The sequence below is a fragment of the Neopsephotus bourkii genome, unplaced genomic scaffold (genome assembly GCF_033783945.1).
Source record: "Neopsephotus bourkii isolate Nb327-2 ecotype Australia unplaced genomic scaffold, CSIRO-AGI_Nbou_v1 NB_107, whole genome shotgun sequence".
NCBI lineage: Eukaryota > Metazoa > Chordata > Aves > Psittaciformes > Psittacidae > Neopsephotus > Neopsephotus bourkii.
Window position 1 is genome coordinate 6,063,453 of NW_026900624.1, and position 18,295 is coordinate 6,081,747.

The following is an 18,295-nucleotide window of genomic DNA, read 5'->3' on the forward strand; positions in this document are numbered from 1 at the left end:
CTTTCTGCCTAGGTCATCTTTCTTCCTTCCCATAGAATCTGCTAAGTGTGAACCACTTGTGATCCATGTCAGGCAGCGTTCTCCTCTGCCCAAGTGCATCAAGTAGCATCGTATTTTTAAATTGGGATTCCTTTACAGAAATGGATTTCTAAAGGCATGTATAATGTAAACCTCACAGTTAAGCCTGAGACACAACAGTCAACCAACCTACTACTGAACTACTAGCACTTTGATAGAAAAACAATCAAGTTTAAAAATTATGACAGTGTTTTCCTCTTCTTCGAACACATGTGGCCTAGCAGACTGTCCTTTAGTTTGAGTGCACTGTTTGCACAGGGTAGGAAACAGTTAAAAATAAAAAACCATGGGATTGCTCAATTAACAATTTTAATATGTCTACATACTTCTCTATATTTCAGGTTGATTTACCCAGAATGTCATCGGCTAGTTGTATTAAACTGTGCGAAATACTCGTCTGTTGGATAATTTGAATATTCTTCTTCTTTAAGATAAATGTTCCTGGCAATGAATAAAAAAAAAATGCAGTTAATAATTTTTTCTCGTTACTGTATATAGAGGTAACCTGAAAAACCTGAAAATGTTATGCATAAACACTCATAAATGCTCATAAAATTCAGAATAATGGAATTCAATAAACTAGGTCTTTCCCTCCAAAATGTATGCCACATCTCAATATAGGAAACTTCTTTCAATCCTAAAACAACCTTTGAAAAATTTCACAGTGAAAAAATAAATTAACACAATTATGAATGGATACTGGAAATTCTTTTGTAAAACCCATGTATGCATGTATGATGGGAAAAAAAACCAACCAAACAAAATAAAAAACAGAGAACACTGAATCACCTGGATTTTTTTTTCCTTCTTCCTCCTTTCCCCTTACAGCAGACACAAGACCTGTCCACCAAGACATGTCCAGCTCTTAGCTAAAGAATCACACAGTTTTGTTATACACAAATGGCAAAGCTCCATTTGTGTTCCAAGCTATCAAAAACTGGCAGTTCTACTGATGCCCACCCTTTTTTGTTTCAGAAAACTTAGGCAAATTTAAGAAATATGTGCTGTATTACACCTGATAATTTCCTACATAGATAACTGTATTTATGCTCTATTTTTGCTATCTACATAAACCATCTGTTGTCAGTAGAACCCTTTTAAGAATTCCAATTATTAATTATGTAATTCAGTAAAAATCATAAGCTACTCTTTGAAGATTATTTAAACAGTACTGAAAACCACACTTAAGCTGAACTGTTCTTTTTTTTTTCTTTCAAGTATAAACTTGTAACAAGTGTATTTAAAAAGTTACAATCAATACAAGTGAAAAAGCTCTTTGAAAGCCAAGGTACTGTGTTAATGGTAAAGAATTTTATTTGAAAAGAAGAAAACTCCTCTGGTACTTACTTTGATTTCTGCTCCTGAGATATGTCTGCATTCATGTTATCTAAAGCTCGGCGCCGCTCCCGATTCTGTCGTTGTAGATGCCGCTCTAAAATCAGCTGTGCTTTTGCAGTGTTTATTCTTTGTCTGTCCCATTCAGCATCAACTCGGCGTTCTTCCTGGTTTTGTCTCTTCAGGAATGAAAAAAAAAAAAAGTTTAGTTTTCTCTTTGTTCAAAGATGAAACTATATATAAAGGCTGATTGGTAAATTCCTTACAAACTTGCTTGCCTTTACTGAACACTAGGGGTAGCATTTGAAATAGGGAGAAAAAGTAAGCACTTCCAAACTAGGTGGGAGCTCATGCGTTAGGCAGAAGTAGGATACTGCAGATGAGAAAGCCATCCTTTTCTAGGGAGCAAGACAGACTCCTGCCTCTGCACAAGAAAATTAGGGTCTGCTGCCTAGCAGAAGTTAATCAATATTCCTCTCTAACGTATTACATCTCTCAAAAAACCCAGAGCAGCAAGACAGGTTGGCTTGTGGGTTTTTTAAAGTTTTTATTAGCAAGAGTTGTAACTTCTTGAGGTCGGAAGTTAGTAGACATCAGTATGGCTTGTAATACAGCTAATGTGGTGTAATAACTGAGCCACCGACGCCAGATGAGTAGACCCAAACTGCTTTCCTCTGCCCCCGTTACACTATCACTTCCTCACTTCTTTGTCTGACATCATACTGAACTAATTCAAGAAACCAGGCTGCAAAAAACTCCCTTTTCTTGGAGGGGCTCATTTTCTGCCAGCTTAACTACTTGAATGGGCTTACTTTAGGGTCACCGGAAAGCCAGGAAAACAACTCCCTTATCTTCAGCTTTAATTACAGCACTAGATAAGACATAATGCAGCATAGGGCACTTTAGGGATTAAGAAATCAAAAATCAACAGCTACATACTAGCTGTTATGAATCCAGCCTCTGCACTCAATGTCTTATCTAGCAGTAGCTTCCTACTTCACAATACCTAGGCCTGTATGCTCATGTCTGCACAGGAACAATAGCTTTCTTCATTTTGACTGCCTGCTTCCATTCACCTTTAGAGCAGCAATTTTTTGGCAATATTTAGTTTTTCTATTGTAATTCTATCCCAGAGCATGGCTCACAGTTGTGTGGGACAGTAAAAAAGAAATTCTTTCACATTTATGAACTTTTAAGACTAAAACGTGCATGAGCAGTATCATTGGACCTGCTCTATTTGTCTTGCTTGAGCTCCCCTGAGCATGAGAACACTGTTCTGGTCTGCCCTGCCTTCACTCGCTGCTTGTGGCTCTTCACCTATGGAGCCACCCACCCTTCTCATTCCCTGTAGACAGCTCATGAAGTCTCAAGTCCTGAGCTGCACCATGAAGCCTAGTCTTGGGCTGTGTAAGAATTTTCTCCTCAGCTAAGACATCACAGAACATGTCCTAAGATCCCCCAGGTCCCTTCACTCTGGGCTACACAGCAACCTTCCTCCCAGCACAATTCCAGGGCTCCAGCCCACTTCTGATGCTCCATGACATTTCCCAGCTGCTTCAGAGACACTGTATTCAGTTTCATTTGGGTAAAATTCAGCTCAAAGGAAAATAGTCTTACAATGGGACACACAGGGCCAGCAATAATATTTTCTTCAACAAACACTGTTTATTATTACAACCAGGAATACAGAATCTGCAAGTAAGCTTAAATACCAGTTTCTCCAGAACTTGTTGCTGTTGAGTATCACGGATTGCCCTCAGTTGATCCCGATTCATTCCCTTCCATCGATCTGTTATCACACGATGTGTACCAAAGGAACTGATTGCTTGGTCAGGGTTTTCAGAAAGTAGATCTCCTTGAAGGAGGCTGGAAATTTCATTCATGTCATCTTTCATTTTTTGATTCTTTTCCAACTTCTTTTTCTCAGCTAGTTCAGCAGCCTAAAGTGAGTGAAAGGAGAGAACTAAGAGTTCTTCCAAGAGGGAAACAAAGGGATCAACAAAGTCAGCACATCATAACAAGTTTCATTCCAACTTGCATACAGTTGTCAATAGCATCCCTGTGATCATGGTACTACTGGCTAGGATCAAAAAATCTAATGGCATACATTTCTTCAGTATTGTCATATCACATATAGCAAGTAATTTGGGGAGAAATAATTTTGGTTTTTAAGAAAAGACAGGATTAATAAAAAATAATTTCACATTTATCGACAAGCAAATACCAGTTTGGATATATGGAGGCCAGACACAATATGGAAGAAATTTATGATAAAAGTTCACAAATTTGAATCAGTGGCGTTGAGAGTCTCACCTCTGTGCCTGGCAAAATCTTAGAGCAGATTCCCCTGGAAAGCATGCTAAGGCACATGAAAAACAACAAGGTGCTTGGTGACAGCCAGCATGGCTTCAGCAAGGGGAAATCCTGCCTGACCAGTTTGGCGGCCTTCTAGAATGGGGCTAAGGAACTGATGGACGCGAGTAGAGTAGTTGATGTCATCTACTTGGACTTGTGCAAAACGTTCAACACTGTCCCACATGACATCCTTGTCTCTAAGTTGGAGATACATCAATTTGATGGATGGACCACTCAGTGGATAAAGAACTGGCTGGATAGCCACACGGAAAGAGTTGTGGTCAATGGCTCAGCGTCCAGCTGGAGACCAGTAACTAGTGGTGTCCCTCAGGGATCGGTGTTGGGACCGGTCTTGTTTAACATCTTTGTCACTGACATGGACAGTGGGATTGAGTGTGCCCTCAGCAAGTTTGCTGATGACACCAAGCTGTATGCCTCAGTTGATACACTGGAGGGAAGGAATGCCATCGAGGGACCTCAACACAGTTGTAAGGTGGGCTGATGCAAGTCTTAAGAAGTTCGACCACACCAAGTGCAAGGTCCTACACCAGGGTCAGAGCAATCCCAGGCACATCTACAGGTTGGGCAGAGAAGAGATTCAAAGCAGCCCTGCGGAGAATGACTTGGGGGTGTTGGTTGATAAGAAACTTAACATGAGATGGCAGCATGCGCTCACAGCCCACAGAGGCAACTGTATCCTGGGCTGCATCAAAAGGAGTGTGACCAGCAGGTCCAAGGAGGTGATCCTGCCCCTCTACTCTGCTCTCGTGAGACCTCACTTGGAGTATTGTGTGCAGTTCTGGTGTCCTCAACATAAAAAGGACATGGAACTGTTGGAACAAGTCCAGAGCAGGGCCACGAGGATGACTGGGGACTGGAGCACCTCCCATATGAAGATCGGCTGAGAAGGTTGGGGCTGTTCAGCCTGGAGAAGAGAAGGCTGCATGGAGACATCATAGCAGCCTTCCAGTATCTGAAGGGGGCCTAAAAGGATGCTGGGCAGGGAATCTTCGGTAGGAACTGTAGTGACAGGACAAGGGCTAACAGGTTAAAATTTAAACAGCGGGAGTTTAGATTGGATATAAGGAAGAAGTTCTTTACTGTGAGGGTGCTGAGGCACTGGAATGGGCTGCTCAGGGAAGCTGTGAATGCTCCATCCCTGGCGGTGTCCCTGACCATGGCAGGGGGGTTGGAACTATATGATCTTAAGGTCCTTTCCCACCCTAACTATTCTATGATTCTATATTAGATATTAAATCTATGTGAAGAGTATGGTTAAGCACTCACAACAGCCAAACAGAAAAGTGATGCCTATGTTAAGCCTGAAGAGGCAGCCTTCAATCTGTTCTCTTTGCTGATACAAAATGCAAACTTGAATGATGATCTGTAGTACCAGAAATCACAATATGCACTTCCTATGGAAAGCACTGTCCCTAATGACCACTATGAGTTCATAGCCTCCTATTCAGAGGAAGTTTTCCCCTTGGCAAAACTTCAGAAACCAAATAATGGTGATTTTACTTTAAATTACCTTCCAAAGAAGAATTAGACTAAGTAAACTAATTTGAAGTACAGTGACAATATATATGCATCATCCATTTCTAATCATGTCTCATTCTTCTGTAATGCATGAACTAAACCATCTGGAAAAATTTATGGTGCTGGCTTCCATCTGGACAGCAGACAGGTAATCCCCTCTTTGCCAGGGCTCAGAAAGCACAGGTTACCAGACCTGTGTCTCACATATGTAGCTTTATACATTTACCTTGACTGCAACAGATCAGTGACTACCTATCTCTCCAAGTTTGCCCAAGATTATCTCAAGCTCTGTTAAAAAAAAAAAAATAGTAACTGGCTTGAGAATATTCACTGTATGAGTTAAATACAACAGCAGTCCACTTTTCTTGCCAATTAGTAGTTCACTGTTTGGCACACACACTTAGGAAGCTGATGAGGACAAATGAAAATTTAAGGCTTAGGCATCAAGAAGTCACAGTAGGTAAAAATAGCATTCTGTGGCACATAGGTGAAGTTGAAAATTAGTAGGCAGAGTAACTAGAAGAGATAAACATTATGGAGTAGAATCCTCAGCAAGCACAGTGATCTGTGCCACCAGAGGAGACTGCTGACCTGGCTTTCTCTCTACATTTATATTTACAGACTTTGAGTTTGGATGACAGGAGCTGTCCCAGGCATCAAGCCTGAAGATTCAAAGTGTGACTTCTATTTGTTCCATGCCAACATGCACAACAACCTGCCAGGGACCGTACAGAAGAAGAAATAACAAATAACACTGAGAACTGTATCCTAGATTAATAAATTCAGTGGCTGAAATCAGCCTTGTGGTTTTCATTAAAATAACAAAAGTATTTGACGCACAAAGAAACTAATAAAAGATATATTTATTATTTTTAGAAGTATATATTACCTAAGCCACAACTGCAACTTCGATGATGCAGAAAACCTCATACTTAAAAACACTTAACAGCCATCTAATAGGAACATACACTTTGGAGCAGGAAAATAAAATTTCTACTTTTAGACAAGTGGAAAAACAAGCAAATAAAATTTAAAGTGGCAAAGCATCAACTTCAGATCTAGTAATTACTGGCTCTGCCATCAGAACATGGAATAATACCTTGGAAACTAAAGGCCATGTTTTTGTCTCACTGAAGTCAGTAAGTACATTTTTTTACCAGAACTCTAAAGCTATACTTTTAAACCAAAATGTGTTTCCCTGAAGTTGGGTTTTTTCCTCCAGAAGAGTCGATAATAACTTGAGAGGAACTACAACATTACAGCTTCCAAGAAAAAAACAAAACCCTCAAAGATTTTCAATCATCCAATATTTTGGGAACATGGAACCATAATATATGGGTATGTACTTGTAGCTTATTAATACTATGAATCAAGCAATTATTTTTAGTTCTGAAAACACTCCAGAGTAAATCACACTTAAAGTAATTCTGGATGTACCTTATGGAATTACTGACCCTAAAACTTAAAATGTAAAATTTTTATTTAGATCATTTTGTCACTGCACTTTGATCTAGCAATAGATAAACAAAAAAAAAAAAGCATTTAGACATTGTAACCCTAACCTTCCCAGTAAGAGGAAAAGACTAAAATTTCTGAACTGCCTGGGAATCTTACTGGAGGAAAATCTCAGCTCTACACATAGCCATGACACCACAAACAAAAGATTTTAAACTCAGAAAATGCATCAGATTTCACTTATCAAGTGAAATCCCTAATAAAATATAATTCATTGGCGTAGCATGGAAAGAAAACAAAACAAAACCAAATAGATGCACAAATAAACACTCCTTTATTTATTTTAATTTATGATACAACATTATACATCTTCCCTACTACTAAACGCTTCCTTTTGCTGTTGATTCACGTCACAAAGTAAAAAAAGAAATGCACATAGAAGAATTAAGAGGACATGAATTCACATGCTTATAACACCACCAAATATTAGAATCATAAAATAGTTAGGGTTGGAAAGGACCGTAAGATCATCTAGCTCTAATCCCCCTGCCATGGGCAGGGACACCTCAAACTAAATCATGTCACCAAAGGCTCCTTCCAACCTGGCCTTGAACACCACCAGGGATGGAGCATTCACAGCTTCCCTGGGCAACCTATTCCAGTGCCTCAGCACCCTCACAGTAAAGAACTTCTTCCTTATATCCAATTTAAACTCCCGCTGTTTAAGTTTTAACCTGTTAGCCCTTGTCCTGTCACTACAGTTCCTACTGAAGATTCCCTGCCCAACATCCTTTTAGGCCCCCTTCAGATACTGGAAGGCTGCTATGAGATCTCCACACAGCCTTCTCTTCTCCAGGCTGAACAGCCCCAACTTTCTCAGCCTATCTTCATATGGGAGGTGCTCCAGTCCCTGATCATCCTCATGGCCCTCCTCTGGACTTGTTCCAACAGTTCCATGTCCTTTTTATGTTGAGGACACCAGAACTGCACACAATACTCCAGGTGAGGTCTCACGAGGGCAGAGTAAAGGGGCAGGATCACCTCCTTGGACCTGCTGATCACGATCCTTTTGATGCAGCCCAGGATATGGTTGGCTCTGTGGGCTACAAGTGCACACTGCTGGCTCATGTTCATTTTCTCATTGACCAGAACCCCCAAGTCCTTCTCTGCAGGGCTGCTCCGAATCTCTTCTCTGCCCAACCTCAGTCTCAATTGTGTGAGGAACTAACTGCTGGCAACACAGGCCTAAAGGAATACACAGCTTCTGAAGTGCTTTTCACAGAATCACTAGGGTTGGAAGGGACCCTGGGAGACCATCCAGTCCAAGCCCCTGCCAATGCAGGGCTACGTAGAGCAGTTTACACAGGAAGGTATCCAGGCGCATTTTGAATGTCTCCAGAAAGGAGAAGCACAAAGCTCATAGATGACCAGAGTAACCTCTCCAGGATCTTAGGAACTTGTGAAAGAGTATTATTAATATGTGTAGTAAATACAATTCGTTTGTATTTACTATACATAGACATGACATACTATACATGACGTAGACATATTACATGAGATACTTATAGCAGCGAATTGCACATCCAGCACATTCAACCTAGGAATTTCGCTTAGCAAGCTCTGTTAAAAATCAGTATGTGCACTATGTTCCCTCTTGCCTGAAAATGTGATAAAAATTGAAATAATGATGATTCTAGACAGTGACTATGAAGAATAGGATAAAAGTGATAAAAGATACTTGCACACCACACTTCAAAGAATGACAAAAAGTTCCCATTCTTATTCTGTGTTTAGGCATTCAAATATTTAATTTCAACTGAAAAAAAATGCTCTAGAGTTAATGCAAGTACATAATTTACTCAAACCCTGAAAAAACAAAACAAAACAAATGTTTCCCTGAAGTGGCTGCTGGCCCTGAATGTGTTAGTAACAGCGTAATGTTGAGTATATATGGAACCACAATAATGCCATCAAATGTCTGTAACAACATTATCATAAAACTATTAAGCTATTGTGGTATGCACAGGAATAAATTCTAAGGACATATGGTCTATAAGACTGTTAACAAGTCTATAAATATGATGTCATTAAGTTAGAGATCCTCTGTAATAATATCCTCTCATTTTCTTAGCATTATCTACAAAGTGTCTTGGAAAGGATTCAAATCCTGTGCTATATAAAGCAAAATGACTCTGATTTCAACAACACGATCAGTGCATCTATCACTGTACTGCTAAACTGGGCACTTCCAAGTGTTACTATCCTTTCTGGAGAAACCCTTTCTGCAATGATAAGATTCTGCTACGGAATCACATCAAAGGCAGTGAAAAATACATGTTCTAGTCAGGACTTCACATAGTCTTCATTTGTGTTACCTGGCTTCCCAAATTAAAATGATTACTACTTCTTATGAATAACTTCAGCAGGGATAACTGACAGCTTAAGCTAGTAGAGGTCTTCTCTTATACCAAGGACAAAAGCATTATTGGTGTCCTGGTTAATACATACTTAGATGACAGAAACCCTCAGAGGAAGGATAACATTAATTTTCTAGAAACCACACACATTTAAAATGTTCACAGTACAGGATCCTTCACTACTGTGAAATATGGCACTAAACATATCAATTAATTGTCCTACTAATTAATTCAAGAAGAACAAAAAAGAACCATTAAGATAAACTTCTTAGCAATAAAGTCACTGGCAGTGGTATTATGTATGGAAGCTGAACCACTGTCACAAGGGGCAGCAACATCAAATCTTGTACTGAAGCAGGCTGTGAAGAACTGAGGTACCTTCACCCATCTGCTGGGATTTTTCACTAACTGACTAGCAGATTGGCTAAAACATGTTTCTCCTGGTGTACATCACTGGCTGGGTTTTATGTTTTGTTTTGCCTTTTTTTCTTTTGGTTGTTTGTTTGGGTTTGTTGTGTTGTGGGGGTTTACTTTTTTTTTTAATATTTCATTCTTTACATCCCCTAAAGATACTGGCAACTGTAAGGTCTACAGAGGATGGCCACGGAGACAGTGGCTGATCCAAAGCCAAATTCTAGCAAATTTCTTCCTCTCTGAAGATGCACTCCCATACTAGACTTTATCCAAATTACAATAACTGAAGATTGCCTTAGAAAGGGTAGTGTTACTTTCTCCCCTCCTTTACTGGCACCTCAGACTGTGCATTCACACCTCACAGATCTAGCAGTCACACATTCTAGACCAGTTAATTTCCTTTTGGATTTGAGAAATGATCCAACACATCCTGAAACTTCATAATCATTAGATCAACTGGAAGAGACAGAGAAGAAAAAAAATGGATGAAACTCAGTGAACAGGAAAAAGGAGTTCCTCTCTTGGCAGCCACCAACAGCTAAAGCAGATATGTGTAGAGCAAAATGCAGTCTGAGACTGCACTCTCAAGAGGTTAAGGTCTTCAAACTGGCTGCTCAGAATGCTGAAACTGCTGAAGACTCCCATTCGATACATTTGAGGTCAGATACAGAGATTTATCCTGGGAAGTGCAACCTTGGGCTGAATGCCTTAGTTTCCTGTCATGGGAAAAAGACGCATAGAAAATCCCTTCATAACATAGCTTTCTCTTAAAGTCAACATCACTGAAAGGCCTGGCAACCTGAAACCTCTGGTTTTCATGTTTCGATAAGAACTAACAGGAGACTGTTGCCCTTACCTCCACTATCACGCTCTTATACTAGAAAAAAAACAGACCAAGACTTTTGAATATATTTAAAATGCACACCGGTTGTGTAGAATGTATACGTCCCTACATTAAAACACATACCACACACAAACCTACCACCCTATCCCCAAACCATATCACACGGAATTTTTCCATGGAATCAATTTATTTGGGATACTACTGCTACCCTAAATGTACCAGCCACTTAGGGTACTTTTGAGGCTATTCATATAAAATACTGTTCAGTAGCCATGACTTCAAGCAGCAAAAGCCTTTCCAGTTACCATATGGCAAATGTTCCCCGAAAGGCTCAAGCAACGCTTACACACTTGCATGCTTATATACTTAAACAAAAAGATACTGTAGTTGAAGTGGGTAATTTTAATATGGCTTATTTTGACATGACCAAATAAATTTAAAGCTAAGTCACACCAAATACAGTTTAACCAAAGTAATAGCCTCCATGTAGTCCTTTGAGCTGTGTGTATAAGCTACACATAAAAAAAAATAAATCTTTGCAGTAAGGTAAAGAACTGAGGCATGACAGGTAATGGTACTAAGACAGATAAAGGTTCATGTCCTGTTTCAACAGGTTCCAAAACATGCTTGGTAAACAAGCAAGAGATGTGCACAAATACCAAGGAAGAAGTCAAAGTGCCAAAAACAGTGGGTGAGGGGAATTAACTTCAATAAAGACAAAAACCCCTACTGGTAGCAATGGTTCCAAGCAGAAAGAAAAGCAGGCAGACACAGCTAAGATGATCTGACAACTGATACAAAACGAGAAGGAATGTTGGGAGGCTTCTGCTCTTTTGCTGAGTTTACAGACTGGAAGTCCCTGAAAGATTGGGGAGTTATTGCTGCCTTCTAGTCAGCAAGCTGAGAAATTGGAGATAGAATTTTGACAGAGGGTAAGTAGACAGACAATAGCTAGATCCTTGGAGGGGACAAAGCAAATAGAATCTATCTTCCAGTTACTGGAAAAACCTTGGTAGTTAGCTGCTAAGAACCTCTGTGAAAACACTATTACTCATTGTACTCTTGCACATCTTAGTTTACTTCTGTTTCCACTTAAAAAAACCCCAACAAAACAAACCAATAAACCCAAAACTAATTTACCTGGTTTCTGTTGAAATCTTTAGTAGCTGCACAAACAGCACGCCTCTTTTCTTCTTCTTTTTGTTGTTGCTTCATAGTCTTTTGGTCAAGTGCAATCCTGTATTTGTCATGAAGATCATCTAAATTAGATTAGAATTAAATTTAGTCAATATTCTTGGACATAATGTGATAGAGAAGTAAGACAAGAGAGAGGGGGCGACAGACAGGGGAGTTCCAGGCATTGTAGGCTGAATTACATAGGATTTCCAAATCCCACCACCAAAGCTTTCCATCTTGGAATTTCAGATGACTCATTAAATCATTATTTAGATGACTCATTAAATCATTATCTTGTCTTAACAGTACAGAAGTTAAAATGAAAAAGTATGGTAAGTACTGCAGAAAAAAATGTTTCATGACAAGCAAGAAAAGAAAATACGGTATTATTTGGTCTGCTATAGAACAGTAAAAACTGAACAATCTGGCCTGATGAAGTAAACATGCCATCTGGCATGCAAAATATAGATGATTTTTCAGCATGCTCCAATACATCATTTGAGGCATGAAACAGAAATGAAACGCAGGTAATATTACAATCACGTTATTAAATATAGATTTCTTAAGTGAGATAACTGAATGCATTACAGCTTGTGAAGTAAAAACTGCTGCAGGATTTCTAAAAGTTAAATACTGAATACATTAAAATACTGCTATGTCAGACTGACACAATGCGCTATACCATATTTTTGTCAGATACATCAGAATTTCAGAAAAAGAAGATTAAAACGTCATTATCTTCCTTTGTTACCTGCAAATTTTTGATCAGCTAATGCATTCTTTAAGTCTTTCTGTTGCTGAAGAGACCACTCTCTTAACTGCTCCTTTTGAAATTTCATCCTCTGATCATAGTTTAAATCTTCACCCAAAAACTTCTGCAAGCCAGATACAGTACATCGAGGATCATCATCTGAAACTCGAGCAGGTCTGTCCTTCTTTAGGGCTTGCGGATCATTCAGGTCAAATTCACGCCTCATTTCTGGCTTCTGCAAATTCTTCTGAAACTCACTGACAGCCTTATTTATGTTTCTGATATCATTTTTATGTCGTTCTTCTAACATACACATGATCTTGTAATTCTGCTTCATTTCATTAGCTAGAGAAAAACAAACACAATAAAAATACAACTCTTAGAAGTGTACATGTAAAATGGAAAATAAAATTTTGAAGAGGAATAAATAGTATCTAAGTCTTCAAACTTATACCTTAAGAAGGAGTACTTCATCTATGAGTACCAGCCCAGCAAACACTCTAATGCTAGTAACATCTACTTTTAACATACTTTCAGTTTTTTAGGTATCAATTCTTTTATTAATGCTACAATGAAATATATGCTTGTGAAGCAAAGACAACAGTAAGTACTTCTAGAACTGTGGGGCTTCATTTGAATAAAACTTGTAGTAACTCGTGAAATGGACTGTATAGTAATTCTTCCCATTTATTTAAGTTTATGGTCATAACTGAGATAATATTTTTGGGCTCCAAATAAAAGGAATACAGATAGTTATTTCATAGTTCAAATCATTTTTCTAACATAGCACTAAAATAATTAGCAGGCACTAACAGTTTCTGAACAGCTTAATAGCTCTTGCTCATTTAACCAACATAATTCAGTTTGAAAGAAAAACATCCCCCACCTCACACTAGCCATTTTAGCCATTTAAATATAATTCACAAGAAAAGATCATTTCCGCTGTTGACAGACTACACATTGCTTCTGGCAGTTTCCTGGGAGTCTGTCTGACAGGTATTCTGCCAGGAAAATCACAAGCAGCCCTTGAAGTACAGGATGGAAATTGGCAGCTCCATTCTAGCTCTTCTTGGAACCCACAGAGACCTCAGTCTGTGGGACCTTTTCACATGATATCCCAGGAAAGCATTCCAAACACAGAGGGCTCCAAAGGGTTTTGAGGTCAGGGGACACATATGAAATATTTGCATATCTGTGTGTTCTGACTTAGCAAAGCCTGCGTACAACCTTGTTGTACATGACTTCTAGTAAGAATAATCTATAGAGAATTCTATAGAGTCTGTATATTCTACTGAAGAATGGCCAGACAGAACACAGACTTTCTTTACAAGAAAGCAATCAAACAAGTTTGCCACTACTATTCTGAGAACAGTAATAAGTCGTTTTTTTTAATCCTCCCATACCTTCAGGTCTCTAAACAATGCTATTTGACAATCACTAGTGTTTTAAAAGAAAACACTGAAAATTCCAGCCTATGAGGAAACGTATACCAGTTTAACCATCTCGATATAAATTTCAAGATACTGAGGAAAACACATGATTTACCAATACAAATATGTGAACTTAAATAGGACTATATATTATAGAATTCCCTTTGTATGTCTGAATTTAGAGAAAAGCCCACAAATTTGCCTTTATATATATATATGTATATCTATCTATATATATATATGTATCTTGATTGATATAGCAAGATTCAAGGAGAGAGGCTCCATTTGGAAATAAATATGGCAGCTGGAAATACATGAAGGCAAAAAGCAAGCAGGAAACAGATGTTATATTACATTTATCAATTCACAGAAATATCACTGTATCTATGAATATACCAAGTTCTTCATTTCGTGCTTTTTCAGCTGCTTCTTGAATTTTCCTCTCCTTAACCTGGGTATCCAGTGCATCTTTATCAACCTATTAAAATGAAAAAAAAAAAAAAAAAAGCAGCTCTGAAGGAGATACTAGGATTGAACAATTACAGGCACTGTCAAGCTACACTGATTCACAGTTGCACAAGATAGATACAAAGGCACTACCAACGCAGCATATACACATCACTATTTAATGTGAGTGACATAAAAAGAAAGCATGGAAAAAGTAATAGTCCTGTTTGCTTGCTTCACTTTAATAATGACAGGCATATTCTTGCACCAAATGAGAATTAAATACCATATTTACATGATATATAGATCTATAAACATTTTATGCTGCATTACAGAGAATACGTTTTACCCCTTTTAACTGGCATTTTTACTTTTTCTTGTTGTTCTGCTTTTGATTATAAAGTGGGTAAGCATTTTGACAGTCAAGATGACAGGAAGGTATAATAGTTCGGATTTGAAAAAAATATAGGTGGTTCACTAAAAGCACGTTGGAAAAATAATGGGGAACGAAAAAGAAATTTTCTAATTTGATAGAGTTGCCATGTAGTTTCCCGTAGTTGCCAAAACACAACACTGGGTGCCATTTCAGATACATGCAGGCATCTACAATGACCCAATAGGTAGGGTACGGAATATTCACATCCCTGGAGAGCTGTACCTGGAACAAAGCATAACACCCTTAATCATATCATCAAAGGGTAGCAGCCATCTACATTTTAGGCAAAAGAACCAGGTTCTGTATTTGTTGACAAAGGTGGTAAATTAATAAGCAGAAACCTGGATTTTATTTCTTCTTTTTTTTTTTTTTTTTTTTTTAAGCTGCTCACGTTACCTTTTGTCAACAAACAATGACAATTCTCCAAGAATCTGGTAAACTATTTTTATAGTCTTTGCCTAAAACTGTTCAGATCAAGACAGTAAGGCCTAACCAGATTATGGCTGAAAATGCACATTGTTAATGCTGTAAAGGACTACTGATGATACCAATTAGGAAAAGAATTCTACAGAGTATCATTGTCCAAAACCAATGGTGTAGTAGGTATTAAGTATCAACTCATTTAGAGGCCTACTTTCAGAAACTAAGCTTTCAGTATAACTATAGGAAACACTGTGAAGAGAAATTCAATATGACTTCATTAGTAGTTTCTGGCAATGTGCAGGAAGTCAATGTATTCACTTCTTTGGGCAAGTTTAGCTATGCTGTCAGCTCTCTCCCATTTGAACAGCTTTCACTTAGCAAGAACACAATCCTAAACCAACCATCCCTAGTCACATAAATCTGCAGGTTTAACTTTTAAACATTAAAATAAATAATGCCTTACTACAAACAGATTGAGGCAGCTAATTTCTAGAGTACTTTATGTATAATAGTTCATCTATAAACGGAAAATAAATTTTCACTTGGACTACTCATCTGAACTCTTTGGGGATAAATTATTAAATCTGGAAGTGAAGAGCATGGCACCTTACTTTTAATCAGATGAGGAAACAGATACAGAGGTCAAGGTAATAATAAAACTAGCAATAACCAAGGAAAAAAACACTACTATCCTGGTTCCCATTCTCTTTTCCAGTCAGTATATCATCTCATGCTTTTAAACTACTCAATCCTCGCTTACGGATTTGTGGTGTGTAAGTCAACTATCGTTTTGATTTTTTAATTCTGTCAGAGACAGTCACTCAGTTAAACTTGTGAGAAAGAGAAAGCAAAGAAGCTAAAACCACACTGGAAATATTAACATATCTCCAGATAAACTTGTTGACTTTTCATACTTTGGACTTGGCCCAACTTCAAAGCACAAGTATAAGCTCTTCTGTCAGCAGTCATTTTTCAGCCAATGAATAAGGTACATCAAATGATGTTAATAAAAATATTTACTAAATTTTTCTAATGGGCTCTTCTTGATTTCAGATCTTTGTGTCATGTAAACATATCTATCAAAACCTGTCTGATATCTTAGTTCTGTGAAAACCTTTAGGTAAGTATTCAGATGGTGTACTTCAGTATTGCTCAATACACTAAGATACGCTATTTCATTCTCAGCTATTCCATTAGCTAAGAGTTTATGGTTTACATTTAGTTTTTAAAGCTCTAGAAAAAACAGAAATACCAGAAATGTGTTTCCTGATGATAAAATTTGAACTATCTTGCTATACTCATCTCACATTACTTAAAAAAAGGTTATTAGCTCCTTCCATTTATTGCTTATATATGTGTATCAGGGTGCTGTACCAGGTGGCCGTGTCCTGTTCGTTAACTGGTAACTGCTATATTGCTCTGAAACTACAATGATGCTAGCACAAGCATGACAAGTAGAAATCCAAGGCGCTGTCAGAGATAAAGTGAAGATATCTTTCCACTGACTTGAGACACATTTCCATACCTGAGACAAGATGGATCAAAATGACATCTGCTGCAATTCTACCAGTCCAAAGAAGTTAACAGATTAATTTTCACCAGTTCTACATTTGGTTCTATGCTACTTAATTCTATAGACAGAACCACAGAACCAGGGTTGGAAAGGATCTCTGGAGAGCATCTAGTCCAACACCTCTGTCAAGGCAGGGTCACCTAGAGCAGGTTACACACGAATGTATCCAGGAGGGTTCTGAATGTCTCCAGAGAGGAAGACAACCCTCCTGGGCAGCCTGTTCCAGTGCTCTGCTACCCTCAACATAAAGTTCTTCTTCATGTTGAGGAGAAACTTCTGGTGGTTTAGTTTATGGCCATTGTTCCTCATCCTGTCGCTCGGCATCACTGAAGAGAGTCTGGCACCCATCTTTGAGATATTGATCTGCACTAATGAGATCCCCTCCTAGTCTGCTCTTCTCTAGACTAAACAGGCGCAGCTTCCACAATCTCTCCTCATAAGAGATGCTCCAGACCCCTGATCATCCTTGTGGTCCTCCACTGGACCCTCCTCAGTACCTCCTGGTCTTTCATGTTCCGAAGAGCCCAGCACTGGGCACAGCACTCCAGATGTGGCATCACCAGGATCAAGTAGAGGGGAAGGATCAGCTCCCTCAACCTACTGCCACACTCCTCCCAGTGCACCCTAGGGACTATTGTCCCTCTTGGCTGCACAGGCACACTGCTGGCTTATAGTCAATTTATCACCATCCACCAATACTCCCAGGTCCTTCTCAACTGAACTGCTCTCCAGTAGGTCAGCCCCCAACCTGTAGTCGTTCTTGGGGTTCTTCCTCCCCAGGTGCAGCACCCTACACCTGCCCTTGTTGAACCTCTTTAGGTTTCTCTCCGCCCAGTTCTCCAGCCTGTCAAGGTCCCGCTAAATGGCAGCACAGACTTCAGGTGTGTCAGCCACTTCCCCCGGCTTTGTATGATCAGCAGACTTGCTGAGGGTACACTTTAGCCCTTCATCCAGGTCCGCCTTTCAGACATTGACAGGCACTCTCATACACAGCGACAGCTGCCACAAATAACTGCCAACGATACCTAGACGACAACTAGCTTTCACTAGCGACTTTTTACAAGAGCCTCAGCCCTCTAAAAGTCGCAAAGAGGCGTTTGCTCCCTGTTTTCCTCCCTGTCTCTCAACCACGCGTGCTCGGGGACTCGCCTGAGGCGCTGAGGTGGCGCGCGCCCCCGCCACCTGTTGGGGCGACCACTCTCTGCCCTGGGCCGGAGCGGGGCCCCCACTCCCTCGCTACCTCCTTCTTTCTCTTGCCCTAGGGTTTACGCCCGCCTTAGACCGCTCTCCTCAGTACCATCCCTCCCCGCGGTGCCACGGTCGGCGCGGCCCCCTCACCCCTATGGTCCGGACTCGAGCGTTGAAGATGCGGCTCCGCCGCTGCAGCTCCAGCTGCCGCCGCCGCTCTAGGGCCGCGGCCTCCTGCTGTTCTTGCTGCAGCACCAGCTTGCTCATGGCGCCGAGAGAGCGCACGTCTCCCCACACGGCCAGGAGCGAAGCGCGGCCGGGAGAACAACACACCGGGTCGCGATGGGAACGGCGGCCCCGCCCCCTCGAGGCTGCGAGCACGAGGCGCTGGGGGCGCGGCGTCGGTGGTGCCGGCTGAGGGGAGAGGTGTGGGG

General features: G+C 39.9%; 1 protein-coding gene across 3 annotated transcripts; it reads right to left on the reverse strand.

Moving 5' to 3' along the window:
* Positions 1-370: 370 nt before the first annotated feature.
* On the reverse strand, positions 371-18,144 carry RIBC2 (RIB43A domain with coiled-coils 2). Of its 3 annotated transcripts, none has more exons than XM_061358933.1 (7): positions 18,012-18,144; positions 14,149-14,272; positions 12,365-12,709; positions 11,578-11,696; positions 3,126-3,353; positions 1,426-1,592; positions 371-519 (listed from the first exon to the last, which is right to left on the reverse strand). In XM_061358933.1, the coding sequence occupies exons 3-7, from the start codon at positions 12,699-12,701 to the stop codon at positions 438-440; spliced, it is 933 nt and encodes a 310-aa protein (XP_061214917.1). In that variant the 5' UTR covers positions 12,702-12,709; positions 14,149-14,272; positions 18,012-18,144; the 3' UTR covers positions 371-437. The 3 variants fall into 3 exon arrangements, with proteins under 3 accessions (XP_061214917.1, XP_061214898.1, XP_061214908.1); XM_061358914.1 differs by having other exon boundaries at positions 14,191-14,272; positions 18,012-18,138; XM_061358924.1 differs by lacking the exon at positions 14,149-14,272 and having other exon boundaries at positions 18,012-18,138.
* Between the last annotated feature and the right edge of the window lie 151 nt (positions 18,145-18,295).